Genomic DNA, 14929 nt, shown 5'->3' with positions numbered 1-14929 from the left:
ATAAATCACAAATATATTGGGAATAGTAATGCAACTTGAAGCTTTAGCTTCAGATGTTATACAGAGAAGAACTTTTAGAAGGAAAGAAAAGAAAGTGCTTTGATTTTCCATGTTGTTTGAGTGATGACCAAAATGAATAATCATGTGGATTGTGCTTGCCTAAAATATTGGAGGTGATATGCCAAAGTGTATTAAAAACCAAGGTTTTCAGAACACAAGCAAAAGCTGGGCACCTGACCCACAGTAGAAGTCAATGAGAGGTGCTTAACTGCCACATAGCTTGTAAATACCTCTGATGTGAGCAAATGCTTATGTTATGAAGATCTAGGAAAATATGAATTTAGTGCTGAGCTAGCCCTTTTATGGTTTCTGCTTGTCAAATGTATGTTTTCTTTAGACAAAGAATTCAATTTTTTTTTTAAAAAAAAAAGCCCCCTAATGCAATTTCTAAGTATTGATGACCTATTTTTTCCCCACAGTTTGTCATTGAGAAGACCAAGGCTTACTTTATGAACATTAATTACCTTTTTCATCACATAGGATGTGTATTTTGTTTCCATGTCTTACAGAATAAAGCAATTATGGAACGTGTAACAAACTTGTCAGATACGGTAGTTGGCCTTGAATCATTTATTGGCTCTGAGAGAGAAACCAATCCATTATACAAGGATTACCACGGTAAGTTCCATCTTTAGCAATGCAAAAAGTCTGCCCTGAGTGTTTCTAGGGCACTTAGCGGTTTACCTTCCAATTGGGTATCTGCGATAAAGTAGCATTTGATTTCATTTTAGAATATACCCCTTAAATGTTTCTCCTTGCTAACCAGTCTTGAGTTAGGAAGATTTTTAGTAAAGTGCATTAAGGCTGCAAAGGAAACATGGCAACTCCTTGCATGTTGTCAAGCCGTATTACTGAGGCATGGCTCAATCAGATGTACATCTCAACAGGCAGGCTTTGGGGAATTCACATGCAGAGGAGGCTTGGCAATCATCTGACCAGCGAGCTGAAGTTGTCATGAAATCAATACTTTTGATCTGCCAAGTTGCAAATAGAGAACACAGAAAAACGTATATTATATTAAGGTGAATAAACTGCTAAATAAGGTGCTATGTAAAAATTTATCTAAAAATAACATTCTGTTTTTCAGCTTTAAGTTATGGCACTTATGCATTTAAATAAATTAATGTGGATATGTGTGGCATGTAAAATATGAAACTGATTTTGGCAAAAAGTCGTGTTGCCTTTCAAGTGATTTATCTTCAAAATTTGAACTGCTATTTAATCTTACGTTTTGTTTCCTGAAGATTTTTTTAACTATTGCAGCAGAACTGTTTAAATTGTTAAAGATCAGATTAGGAGTTACACATAGCCAAAGCAGTGAATAACAGACAGTTTTACATAGTCTGGAGCGGTGCTCTGAGTGTGCGTAAATTACAGCTATTATTATTGTGATGCTACTGTAGTTCCATGGAAACCTTTAGCTGAAAGTAAACTGCTTATTGGAAACCTGCTGTAAATATATGAGAATGTGGCAGTGTTTTCCCTAGCAGAATATCTAGAAAAAGAAGCAAAGATGGTGTTGAGACACCACTGTGTGTATGCAGGCTGTAACTAATACATCAGAGTATGAAAACTGACTATGAAAATCGTGCACATTTCATTATCTGAAAAAAAAAGGTGAATGAAAAAGAAACTATGAACAAAAGCTGGAATAATTTCCCTAATTATTTTTCCAACTGTATAATCATGATGTGGCATTTGTTTATGCTAACATAATTCTGTCAATTTGATACTCCTTTTCTCAGTACTGAAGAGATCCTTTAAGACAATGTATGTTTTAGCAGTTATTTCCTCGTTTCCTGTAAAAATGTGTGCTAAATCATTTTTGGTACTACTTAATAAAAATTATATGCCAATATACATAGCTTTTGAGGTTTAGGCAACCTTGATTTAACGTTCTAAAAATAGGTATTTTTAATGGGTTTAATTTTGTTAGAGAATCTGTTTTAAGATTATTTATTTACTGCAGATGATGTAAGATTTTGACATTACCCACGAGAAGTTTGGTTAAATTATTGCATTATTTAATGAATCCTGCATTAAAAATTTTATTAAGCTGCTTGCAAATTTAGATGGTTGAAAAGACAATAAAATAACAAAAGAATAATATAGATGATCCTTAAATAAAATTTTTGGAATACTGTATGTAAGCAACCCTGTGTTACACCTGCTGTTCCTATATATAATAATTATATTTTGAACTCAAAAGCCAAACAAATAATTCTTAAATGTCACTTGGCTGGAGGCAGGGGTAGAAGGTTTCAAAGTGTAAAAATATTTTTCTAATATTATTGAGAAATTTTGTAATTACTACCCATAAAAATTATGCTTTTTAAAGTATTTCCATTTTAGGAAACTTTCTTCACTTCTTCTTCCTTTTAAAAAATAAATAAAACCCTGAAAAAATACTTGCCTTATTTTAAATTAGAGTTTTAGAGTTTGAGCTTTTTCTCACAGCTGCTGTTCTCAAGTGAGATGTCTTTTCTAAATGTTCAGTATTTCCATTTAGACGCTGGCTTTATGAACAGCAAATATAGGCCAGTAATGGAGAAGCCCTGTAGAATTATCCTGGTTTTCAGATGTAGAAAATCACCCTTAGGTTGTTCAGAAACTATATTAGGCTGCACAAAAACCATCCAGCGTCCTTGTCAGAAAAAATCAGCTTGAGTCGCAGCTGACAGAAGCAGAGCTTGCAGTGCACCTAGTGCTGTTAAAAACATCTGAACAACTATATAAGCCTCCCACATGAAAAAAAAACCATATTTATCCTAGGGTGGCATAGGGTTAAAATTTATCGAAAAGCATGATCTAAATCGGTATTTTCCAGAAAGTTTGTTAAAGTCATTTTTGGGGTGCAAAACGAAGTACTTCTCGTTTGAGCTTCAGTGGTTATCAGTAACCCATAAGCCTTGTTTTGCTGGCTGCTTACTGGTGCATTTAATAAAATAAAGATCACTCAGTGGTGCCGTGGGCAGCATGCAAGGTGATAGCCATATTTGCTTACTGTAAATACAAGAGAAAATCACACACAAACCGGCTGTAGTTTTGACAAGTATTAAGATCCCTCTTTACATCTGTACTTCTGTACCAAAGTGCAATTAGTTTTTCTCGCACAAGGATTTCTGTTTATCTTATTCTGCTTGATTACTTGAGTATAATCACACCGTTTGCTTCATTGCTCCTGGTAGTAAGCTCCAGTTTAAAAAGGGGAGGATGGGTGTGTGTAAATATACAGGATTCTGCTGTAAGACTCTAATTTATGCATCTGCATGACAGCGTTTTCTTAATTTTTTTTTCCTCCTTTACTCTTTCTTTCCACAAGGTTTGGTTCATGTCCGTCAGATTCCTCGGCTTAATAGCTTGATCTGTGATGTCTCAGACACGAAGGACCTTGCTTTTAGATTAAAAAGGAAGCTGTTCACCATTGAGGTAAGAGAAACAGTTTTGTTTCACTATTTAGAACCCAAAAGGTGGAGCTAATCCCATCTCTTATGTTTCGTTTTGTGAAATACGTAAAATATGCATCTGATGTTGTAAATTCATTTCACTCTGGTTTTGCTGTTCAGAATGGTTTTATAAAATATTGTCATATGCCTTCTAATTAAAAATGTCTCATTTGCTGCAGTAAATTGGTCCGTTATAAGTAGTTTATTTTGGTTTAAAATGTACATGGAAAGTAGGCCACAACCTTCAATAACAAAGCGTGACATGTTTCTAAGGATGTCAGGAGCATATTTAATTAAATGTTAATGACTTGCTCTTACTTGTGTTAGTGGGTGGGAAAGCAGCTACATGTTATTACCCCAGTAGAGGGATTTTAATGTATAATGCTGCTTAAAATTGTGTGTGGTATGAGGGATAAGTGTCCTTATCAGTATTCAGAAACCATTTTCTTTGCATTACTGAAATCACCTTTCGCTCTTTTATGTCATTTTAAACACAGTATCATTTACACTAATGTCCTTAAGTAAATTTCCTACTAAATTTAAACTTTTTTCTCTGACCTTTATGCAGACAGTCCTGATAGAAGACAGTAATACAAAAGATGTATTTCATTTTAATCTTGCTAAAGAGCAAATGAACATAGCACTATTAAGCAATTAGAGCTGATGTATTTATTAACCAAGTAATGCTTAGAGATGGAAGATGGCTTTCAGGGTGATGTGATAGTCATCGGTACAGTCTGGGTAATTTTTTTTTTTTTAACAAAGACATAAAACAGCCAAGCATCCCCGACAAACCATTTTGTTTAATCTCTTTTCAAATGAAAAGCTCTTAAGCAGGCCACTTGTCTTAACTGCTTGAAACCATAAAAAGAGAGAATTGCCACCAATAAATTAGCATATTTTTTACTCCATCACCAAATGATGGTCAATGTGGCTTGGCACTGCTTTGGTGTTTGGGACTTCACCCTTAAGTGACCACGTTGGCCCTTATTTGACCCTCTGCCCTTTTTAGCTGGCCACTTGATAAGGTAACTTAAGGGTTCTCTCTCTTCACTGCCCCCTCCCCTTCACAATTGCAAGTAGCCCTAACCTATAAATCATTGAAAGGGCCCTATCAAGTGACAAATTAAGGTGCCCTCCTCCTAATTAATGGTCATCAATGTCTTTAATTATCTAATCCTATTGAGAGTAGTTAATAGTTAATCAGGCAGCCAGTTCTTCATGCAGGTCATCTCTGCATGGGTGCTAGAAGTTTCTCAACTAGAGGTGTCCTCCTCAGAAGCCACTTAAAGGCAAATGCGTGAAGGAGGGCTTTTTTTCCCAAAGACATTCCTTTATGATGTTTCTCACTTTCCAGAGAATGCGGTTAGTGAAACCAGGCATTGTGAGGTACCATTTTAACAACTGCTTTTGAGTGATACGTTAGAAACAAAAACCTTAATAGTCTGTGTTTGGTTTTGAAATACAAATGTTCTCACTGTTTTCAGAAGTGCAGAGAAGCGTGCACTCTCATTTCACAGCGCACTAAATTCTCATTTATTGTAGCGATGAATTAGAATATTTGGGGTTTTTTTCCTCAGTATGAATCCTGACTCAGAATATAACTTTTTCTCTCAGCTGCATTTGGGATTCTAATTTGTAATGTAATTTGGAAGGGAAAAAAAAACATTAGCAGGAGGCTGTGTAAAAAGAATTGAATTGGCCATGGGGCAGAATTGTTGAAAACAGGCGTGTAGTGGAACTCTCAAAACAACCTGTTGCCCTAGACATGTGTAGATGACCCACTTGTGTAATTTCTCCCTTCATTGTTCAGCTGCAGCCCCTTTTGAATAACTTCAGGTTTTGTTAGAGATGTGCTTTCTGTAAGCTGAACTGACACAAACTCGCCCTTTTTGAACATGTTAGATCACTGTCCTACTGTGATCTTCCTGTACACATTTCACTGATCTATAATACATATGTTTTTCTTCCTCATACCATTAGGGGAGGCAGACTACAGCTAGGCTGACTAGAGCAATGAGGTCAATAAGAAAATGGGAGCAAGGGAAAATTGAATTAAGAAGGGATGTGAATACAGTCTGCTAAAATGGGTTTCAGCAGTTAGAATGTGAAGAGTCAGCAGACAGGTTTGGTTCTGGTGTTGAAAACATAAAGCAGCACAACACTGGGTGTTACAAGAAACAGTGTGCTTTATACAGAGTACAGCTAAGTTTATGACTTCCTTAGTATATAGCTTAAATGTGAAATGAAAACATATTTTGAGTATGCTACAGTTTTTGGAAAGCTTCTGCTTAGTAATATACACAATTTAGGGTAAAAATATTGACCTCTGCTTGAAATGCCACTTTAACATCAAATTACATAAGAAAAGTTAGAAATACACATCCTATGATTTATGGCAAAATTTCTCCAGAAAGAGTTTTCGTCACTATTCTTTTTTGACAGTTTAAAATAAGGGCGCAGGACATGGATTTTTCTCATATCTGGATTGCTCACCAGTTAAATAACTCTTTATGGTTTGACCCTCATCAGTAAAAAAACCTTACATGTCAAATCTGTTTTATTAGATTGCAGTTTTGTGGGAGGGACTCCGCCTCTTCATAGTCTGCAGAATCATTTAACTGTTTCAGGTTTTCCTGTATCTTCTTCATCAAAATAAAACTGACGGAAATGTATTCTAAAGGCATTTTTTTTAAAAATTCACGGTGAAAATGTTTTTTAATTAGTATTTCTGAGTGTTCATTTTCCATTTGTAAATTATGAGGCAGACCCTTTCCAGGAAAAGGTACCTGTTTGTAGTAAAAGGTGCAGTAGCTGCATCAAGCTTTCTCAAATCTTCACACGTTAGTTACTAGCAGTATATTATTATATGCAATATTATCAGAGATCTATCTTATGTGCATACCACTTTAAAGGACACAATTTTGAAGTTAGCCTGTCTAATCCTATTTCTTCCCACTTTGGAATCTTAATTAGAAGGAGATAAAAACCATCATTTGACTAAATTATTGTCTTGAATCTGTAGCAAAAGGTATAATCCGCAATTGGGCCAATTAGTGTACCCCATAGTTAGCTATGCTGAGGCAGGAAACTTGATTAGATCTGACACCAGCCTAGTTCCCACTGTTGTTTTGCCAGGTATGATGGTCAGACTTCAAAGGGCTTGAGGCATCAGCAGGGCAAGGTTTGGAGGCCAGCTTAGGTCCGGTCGTTAATCTCTCTGCTAAAACCACAGCAGCCCTCGCACAAAACAAGCTTACACGACACAATCATGCGGTATTAAAGTTTGGGTTGAGTCATGCCAATTTGCCTTTGATTTTCTGATGATTGACTAAAAGATGGCTACATGACTAGACACATACTGAAAGTTTACTGATTAGGTAAGTTCCCCAAATATTTGAAATATTTTTTGATTTCTCAGTTAAATGATATGACAGCTTGTTCGTCTTAATGAAACTTTTCAGAAGAATTGTTCTTGAAGTACTTTTTGCTTTGTTTGTAGCTCTGAGTGTAACTTTTATCAACATTTGATAAATTTGGTAGGAACATTGTGTTAATAGTTTTATTTGATAGAATTTTATCTTTGTTGTTCCAAAGCTTCTTGCATCAAAACTAAAGGAACCTGTGCCTAAATTTGATTTCTTCACTCCTCAAAATTTCTAAGGAAACATTGTTTGTCTTTGTTATTCAGGTACATTTACAATTACTTGCAAAAAGGGTATTTCCTCTTAATTATTTTCCACCTCACCATTGAGTAAAACGTTGTTCCACAGTTGTGATTACATAAGTGTTCCTTTCTTTTGCAGTCTGATTTGTTGAAATATTGCAGTAACAGTGACATGTTTCCATTCTGAGAAGAGCCTAAGGCTGCTTTAGTATTATTCCAAATGATTGAAATTGCCATCTTGCTGACTTTCCCTTGGGCAGCTTAAGGCCTGTTTACTTTTGTATTTGTTTCACATGTTCTCTCTGAGTTTGGCTGGCAGGACATCATTACCTGGTTTGACAAGACAGTTGGAGAAGATTCATATTTGATTAACTCCCTTTGTTACTGTCTGCTCAACATAAACCTCTGAAATTATGTATTTAAAGTTAAAACTTTTGATAGATTCAGATAAATGTTTGCAAATAGGAAAGTTTGTGAGATTTTTTTTTCATTCCCTAGTTTTGCCTTGCTGCTGATTTTTTAAGTCTTTAAGTAACAGGCAAATGTTAGCAGTATAGAAAACAAGCTTTTTCCCACAAATTGTATAATATAGTTTGTCTAATAAATAGTTGTTGCAATTTTTTTTTAATTATTATTTTGATCAGTACGCAAGTAAGAACCAGCTAATATGGTTTTCTTTTTAATGGCTATATAACATCTGTGCAAACCAGAGTGAAAACCTTTAAAAGACAACTCATATTGAAAACAAATGTCATATACTACATAAACTACTTTTTGTGAGAGGTGTTTCCTAACAGAAGGAGAAGAAAGTCAGAGGAGTCCTGTAGCAGGAAAGTTGCAGGTTTCTCAGTGGCAGACAGATGCAGTGTGGTACGGAGAACTCTGTGGTGTATTTTTCTTAGTGGTAACTGCCAGCGTAAAAGGTTATGTCTTTGAAAGGAAACATAGTCACAAAAAATAGCAATTGAGTCTATATAGAATTAAAAATTAATGTATTATTCCAAAGGCATTGAAATAATGTCCTTTCTTCATCTATCAATAAAGGACTATAAGAAAATTAATGTTTGCCAAAATAAGCAAGATTTAATTGCAATTCCGGGTATTCAAGTCTATGTTATGTGTCCAGCATTGGTATTTGGAAGAAGACATAAAACTCTTTTCTTTTAAGATTGTGAATTTGGCAATTAAAAACAGGAAATATGTCTCAGGTAGCTTCCATCTGGAATCTCTGTGTTACAGAAGTGCTGTTAACTGCTGCTGTAGATTGTTTACTAAAACAGGTGAGTAAGACCAAGTCAGAGCTGATAATCTGTGGTGCTTCAGTGTGGTATTAGCATAGCACAAGTTTTGTCCTAAGTGAGTCAGGAGCTGGTGATGTCAGTGAATGCCAGGACTGTGCTCTCGGAAACATTTTGTGATTATCCATTAAACACATTGAGAACAGGTATGGACATCATGGTTATGGGTTATTCATGAGATATTTCTTCTGGAGGAACAGATAACCCTGTCACCAGTACGTATGGGATCAGCATTTATTTAAAATACGCACACATGCCTTACCAACCTCTGTATCAGTGAGAATTAGAAAGTGTCCACTGTACCTCTAATAGCATCGCTTCTTATAGACTTCTTCCAAGAAAATTTGAAGCAGCCTTTATTAATTACTTACCATAATCCTGACTATGTTTCACAGATGTTTATAAAGTTGAGTAATTTTGTAAAGAAACAAATACATTTGAATTAATGAAGTATTTTAGGCAATATTTTGACAAAAAGAATCTGTGAGCTTGAGAGCTGACAAAAGGCAAAACATTGGTTTATTAGAAATTTAAGTCAGGTGATAGTTCTATAGCAGTTGATCAGTAAAATACAGAAATGAATTCTTGTTTGCGGAGGTAAAATTAACACAGTGTAACACCAAAGCTAACATATGCTACATTATACACGTTGTAATACTGGTAGTCAATATACCTTCATATATGGATAAAAGCAACTCTGTATTTTAAGATCATGCGCTGGTGACATTACGAGACTTGACGCCATGTTAGGGCCTTACAGCCTCAGAGTGGAACCTGCTTTGACCAAGCAGGAGGGTAACAGCTGTGACTGCCTGGCCACCCAGTGCCTGGAGTGTGAATGAAACTTTACAGGTATTCCTGGTTCAAAGGTGAGACAGAACGTCTCTGAAGTGTTACAGCAAGTGTATTTCTTTAATTCTCTAATGTAAGAAAATCTTTAGGGCCTCTTTTCCCTGTGTATTTGAGAATACAAGTACCCTTGGGGCTTTCATGGAAAACTTCTCTTTCTCCTCAGCCTGCCTTGAGCAGATAGCATCATACCTGGCGAACTCTAGTACTGGATGCTCCACTTCAGCTTAGGGACTCAAATGCAAGGAACTCTGCATATAAAACTAAACAGAGAGAGGTAAAACATTGTAATAAAATTCAGATTAAATTTATGCCAGTCAAACCACTGTTGCATTGATTTTTTCCTGTCCATTTTCCCTATGATATTAATAGAGACATTACCGCTGCTTTATTTAAACATAGATTGAAATTTATAACACCACAACATTTTCTTAATCTAAAATTAATGATACTGCAAAAGATTCTCCTACAAAATTAATTCTGTCATCATTTCAAGCTCCATTCTGCATTATTTCATCTAGTAGCCAGTTCAGGTTCTCTTTACCTGGTATGGTGTACTTCACTGAATTGTTTTGTCAGATGCTGTCAAGCCAACCTACCATTGTTAAAGAAAATCAAACTAAATCATTTTGGCATGAGCCTTCCAGGAATAAGGCACAGAATATGAAGGGTTTGATGAAATCAAGGATTTGATTTCAATATTGTAAAAGACTGCCTGTCAAAAATGTATTACCTCCTTTCAAACAATTTTGAATTTAAAAAAAAGGTGTTTAAAATTGTGACAGTACAATTTAGATAAAGTTTTGGGAGATATTTTTAAATTATGATAATTTAAGATAAATGAATGCTAATGGTACATAAAACTGAAATCAAGTAATAAATTTCATGTGAAATATGGAATTTCAGAACACTCATCTTGCGAACATGTGGAAAAATTTAATTTGAAAATATCACCCTCTTATTGTGTAATACTGAATAATGTAAATTAAATTATTTCAGTATTCTGAAGATGAGTACAGGAAGTTACCACTAACTTTTAGATTGCGTATGGAGTTTGGCAATATCCTGAAATTTATTTCATAATTAATTTTGTTTCATGTGTTGTTTCACATCGTAGAAGTATAACATGAGGGCTCCATTCAATTTTTCAAAACTTTAACACTTACAATACAGTGTATCTGCAGTTCCTTATCAGTAAACAGAACTCATATGTATTTTTATTTAAACAAATAATTATCTTGTTTGGAAAAATTTATACCATAATTGTGTTGTCGCAATGGAAGAACATGCAACAAAGCCATTAATGCAATTAAAGGTCACTTGTACATATTGTAATGGACTGCTCATTCACAGGATCAGTGGTAAGGGTCAGTGCTGCCGCATGAAATGGATTGGCCTTTGACTTATCTTGTATTTGCTGGGCAAATAAAGTAGTTGACATATTCCCACTTTTTTAGTATAAAAGACAGGTAGGCTAAAGAGATCTTTCATAAAGATGTTGGCTGGTAAAGATTAAAAAACTATCTACAAGGACTGTATTTTTCACTAAAGTAATAGTGCTTTATAGACAGCGGTATGTGGACGTAAGTTAGAAAGATGTTGATGGTGTTATCCAGAAGCAAAAAGAGTTAAGCACATATTCTTAGTAGTTCTCAGCAGGAGCTGAGTGCCACCTCCATTAAATGCTCTTTAAAATACCACCAAATTTTAATAAAAAACCCGATATTTCATAATTGTATAATGTTCTCATTTTCAAATCATAGCGAATTCAATCATGCCATTACACAATAAAACATCTTGAATTTTATATATCTCTTTAAGTGCAGGAAAATAAAAATTAAAGCTTATAGGAAGTATCTCCTCAACTAGAGGCCAGTATCTTACATGAACCTTCTTGAAATGCATTGAAGTAGGAGTTCAGGGCTGTTACTGAAAATTGAGAATTTTGCATCTCCGTGTGGAAGGTGGGCATCCATCTGGATCTTCTTGTCTCAATATAGTTTGTTATACTTTTGATTATTGATCTTTGGATAGAAAGTGATTCAAAGTACTCTAAACTAGGAAAGTGTAAGATAGCCCCATCAAAAACTTGAAAAGGGTTAAAATGTAATTTTGTAGGAAAACAGAGCAATGTTGCTAAATGTTTACTATGACTAATAACATGCTTAATCAAACAAATTCCAAAATATTTTATTGTGATTTTGCAAATTCAAAATTAAGGATTAACATCTCCAGTCTTAAGAAAATATTAGTGATTTTGGATGAACATAGATCTGTAAGAAAACCACAAATTTCTGCTGTCTTCAAATTTTTCACCTCTACAAAAACTGTTCCATGCCATTTTACTGATCTGTTTATTTCACTGATTCGCAATATTATCCTTTACTGAACTGTTAATATACAGGAATGTGGTTTTTTTTAAATTATTTTTATTGAGGGCAAACTAGTCTTATTATTCTAGTGTGAAAGACTTCACCAAAGTGCCAAAAAGAGACAGGAGAAAAAAATATACGTAGACTGCAAAGTACTGTAGGTGAATAAAAAAAATGTTCTAGACCCATTGTGCAAGTACTGCTTTCTTCTTTGGCCAAATTATGGGATATTATTTGTGACTGGATTCCAGAGTACATTTTATTTTTATATTCCTGGCCAAGAGGAGTGTGCGAAAAGTAGATTGTCATAAGCAAAATGGCTGAGGGCTACAATACCTAAGGCATAAATAAACTTAGATTTTGGTCATGCCATCTTTTTTTCTCTCTTTCTTATAGTTGTTTTAGTTGCATGGTTTTGATTTTTTTTTTTAATTTGCTTTTTCTTGGTTGTATTACGTACAGTTTTCAGAGGATTGTGTTTCCATGCATAATGCAATTTAAAATTTCTCATTACATATTAAAACCCAACAGCTTTTGAAATACCAAGTGAGACCGTCTCCAAGAAGAAAAATACTATTTATTGCATTTAAAGGGGTATTTCTGCGCAGCCTAACATTAGCATAATATTAACCCCCTTCAGAATAATAGCTTGGATTTGAATGGCATTACCAAGTAATGGTTCGGCTCCCTCTTTCCTCGTTCCTTCCTTCCAAAGAAAGTGAGCAGTAGTTGTATAGTGTACGATAACTAAAGCTTTTAATTGTTGTGCATAAATACATAAATAAATAAAGTTAATTTGGATACCAACTTATACCAGCCATAGACTGCTTGACTTTCAGAAAACAGCTGGTAGTGCTTGCTGAATATAATCACTTTAAATGCCTCATTTCTGATATTTAAGGTTTGAGAAACCTGTGGGTTTTAGCTTACGAAAATACCCACTATGGGCTGTTCATCTTCTTTTATCCTACTCCAAGTCTGTTATAGAAAAATTACTGAAGAATTTTCACTCTGACTTTCCTAAAATTCCTATGTTTAAAAACCAGTTACCAAATGGTCTTAACCTTTTTCTCATGTTAAACCACTAATCTTTGGGCAGTGTGTCTGCTAGAGTCGTACTTAAAAGTAAAAACAGGAAAAAAAAATAACAATTTATTCCTTTTAAGTGGGAGGATGTGAGTGTTACTGCGCAAGAGAATTAAGTTTCACCTTGCATCCAAATCAGTGCTTGTTAGTCTTAAAACAACCTGATTACTTAATGTTTAATGTTGTAAGATCTTCAGTAATCTTTGCTAAGGAGCTGTACGGTCACTTGTTCTGGCAAAGGCAGGCTTTGTATGACTTGCATATGAACATTTGAGGTGGACAACTTGGCCATGGTAGCTGAATCTTGTGTATAGGACTTCGTGCTATACCCAGAATACCTGGGGGTTTGATTAGAACCTTAATGGTGTATTTGTAAGCAAAACATTTCACGTGTTTGGACAGTAGCTATACGGTGACTTGCCTTGCCGTTGGGTTGGCTCCAGACGCTCCAGCTGGAGGAGTTAAGAACTGTGCAGTTGGCAGACAGGCTTGGGGTCTGTGAGTGGCAGAAAAACTGTAACAACAGTCGCATTCCACTCTTCTCAGTCAAGGATTATGGTGTTCCAGTATAGTTTCTGGACATGCACCCTTACTTGCTTTTGTTTGTGAGCCAACACGGTTAGATGAACAAGAGGAAAAGTTTTGCTTGTGTAATGAGTGCCACTGGTATTTCTTGCTTTTAAAGGCTTCTATGTGCAACCTGAGGTTTGTATAGTTACCTGCATATTGGCAGAAAGTATAGCAGAATATGATTATTTAATACAATATTAACCACTTTTTATTTTAAATCTGATGTATCATACTAGAGTGGAAAAGAGTAAACCAAAGAAGACCTTACTCTGGGAGTTTTTTTGGCTTAAAGGTGTAGGTGTCCTGAATTGATAGTGCTCACTTGCAGATAGACTCTCGGGACAGACCAAGGAAAGTCTGCTCACAGATACAGTCACAGCTTGTGCCCATCTTGATATACAGTATGTGTACATGTAGAATAAACACATCCCTCAGCCACTTGAGCTGCCATATGTTCCTAACTGAGCAGCATTTTATTTTCAGGACTTTATTATGTGGTGTTATCCATCAGTTGCATCTCTTCTCTCATTGATCTATTAGGGATTTAGTAATGTGTTGCTTGATCAATAAACACTGTAGTCTCTAAGTCAGCTATGTCTCAGGTCTGCAGTCTAAAGCCCCTGAGGCAACACCATATACTTCTTAATCAGTACTTCTCACCTTTTGGTATAAGGTTTTGTGATTTTGGGCAGATTACAGATTTCCTATGCTGCCTCAAATGCCCTTTCACAAACTTTTTGCTTCCAGAAAGTAGCATGGCAGGAGTTATATGAGCTTTTGCTCCTATAATGTAGGGGGAAATGGTTCTCCTTCCAGTATGAGTGCTTATTAAGAGGTACGAACCAGCACTTAATTTGTAATTCTTGTTGCTGTTAAAATAAGGAATTAATAAGAAGGAAATCTAATGTTTGTATTTAGATCTGGTCTTCAATAGTAGCATAGCCATGGGCTGTTTGTGCTTGGTCTACATCATCTAGACTAAAAATAGCCTTCCTGTCATTTTATTGGCAGAGTTTTAGCTACTCCTTTAATTCTGTTTAAAAATGGATAGAGAGAAAGGCAGCATAAATATTGAATGTGTGCAGATATTCCAGTAAGAAACTAAAAGGAGATTCTTGATGCTTTAAAGAGTTGTATAGTTAAATGGAATTCACATTTTGCTGTAGCAAAGAGGCATTTTATAAATTACAATCATCTTTAAGTGTGTTAGCTTAATTTTTATTCTTGTATTTGTATCATTGAAGTAGCTACTTTTAAATAGCTAGGCATCAACATATATTTACTTTATTTTATTAGTGTTCTACTTAGGTTTTGTTATTTTTAGGTTTCCTTTGCGTTTTGATAAGAAATTACTGATGATGTATTTCATTTCTCGTTGTTAAATAAAAAACCACGTTATTTCTAATACGTCTTTTAATAAAGTGAGTTTTTGCAGGGCAAGAAGACAAATCGCTCCTGCCTGCTAAAATCTTGAGCAACAGTCTGAAAATTTCTGGTTTGTTATATTTTGATTTTTGAGAACCTGTGGAAACGGTGAAGGAAGAACTGGCTTGTTTTTGTTCTGTCTGTCCTAAAAAAACA

At 35.1% G+C, this 14929-nt stretch overlaps 1 protein-coding gene across 2 annotated transcripts in view; it reads left to right on the top strand.

Moving 5' to 3' along the window:
* ELP4 (elongator acetyltransferase complex subunit 4) overlaps nt 1-14929 on the top strand; it is a 154193-nt gene that overhangs the window by 68169 nt on the left and 71095 nt on the right. For both annotated transcript variants that reach the window (XM_086748886.1, XM_086748887.1), the window contains exons 8-9: nt 570-678; nt 3383-3489. In XM_086748886.1, the coding sequence (XP_086605012.1) occupies nt 570-678; nt 3383-3489 (216 nt within the window). The remainder of the gene's footprint in view (nt 1-569; nt 679-3382; nt 3490-14929) is intronic.

This window comes from Chlamydotis macqueenii, chromosome 5 (genome assembly GCF_036417535.1).
Source record: "Chlamydotis macqueenii isolate bChlMac1 chromosome 5, bChlMac1.mat, whole genome shotgun sequence".
NCBI lineage: Eukaryota > Metazoa > Chordata > Aves > Otidiformes > Otididae > Chlamydotis > Chlamydotis macqueenii.
This window is presented reverse-complemented; position numbering and strand designations above follow the sequence as displayed.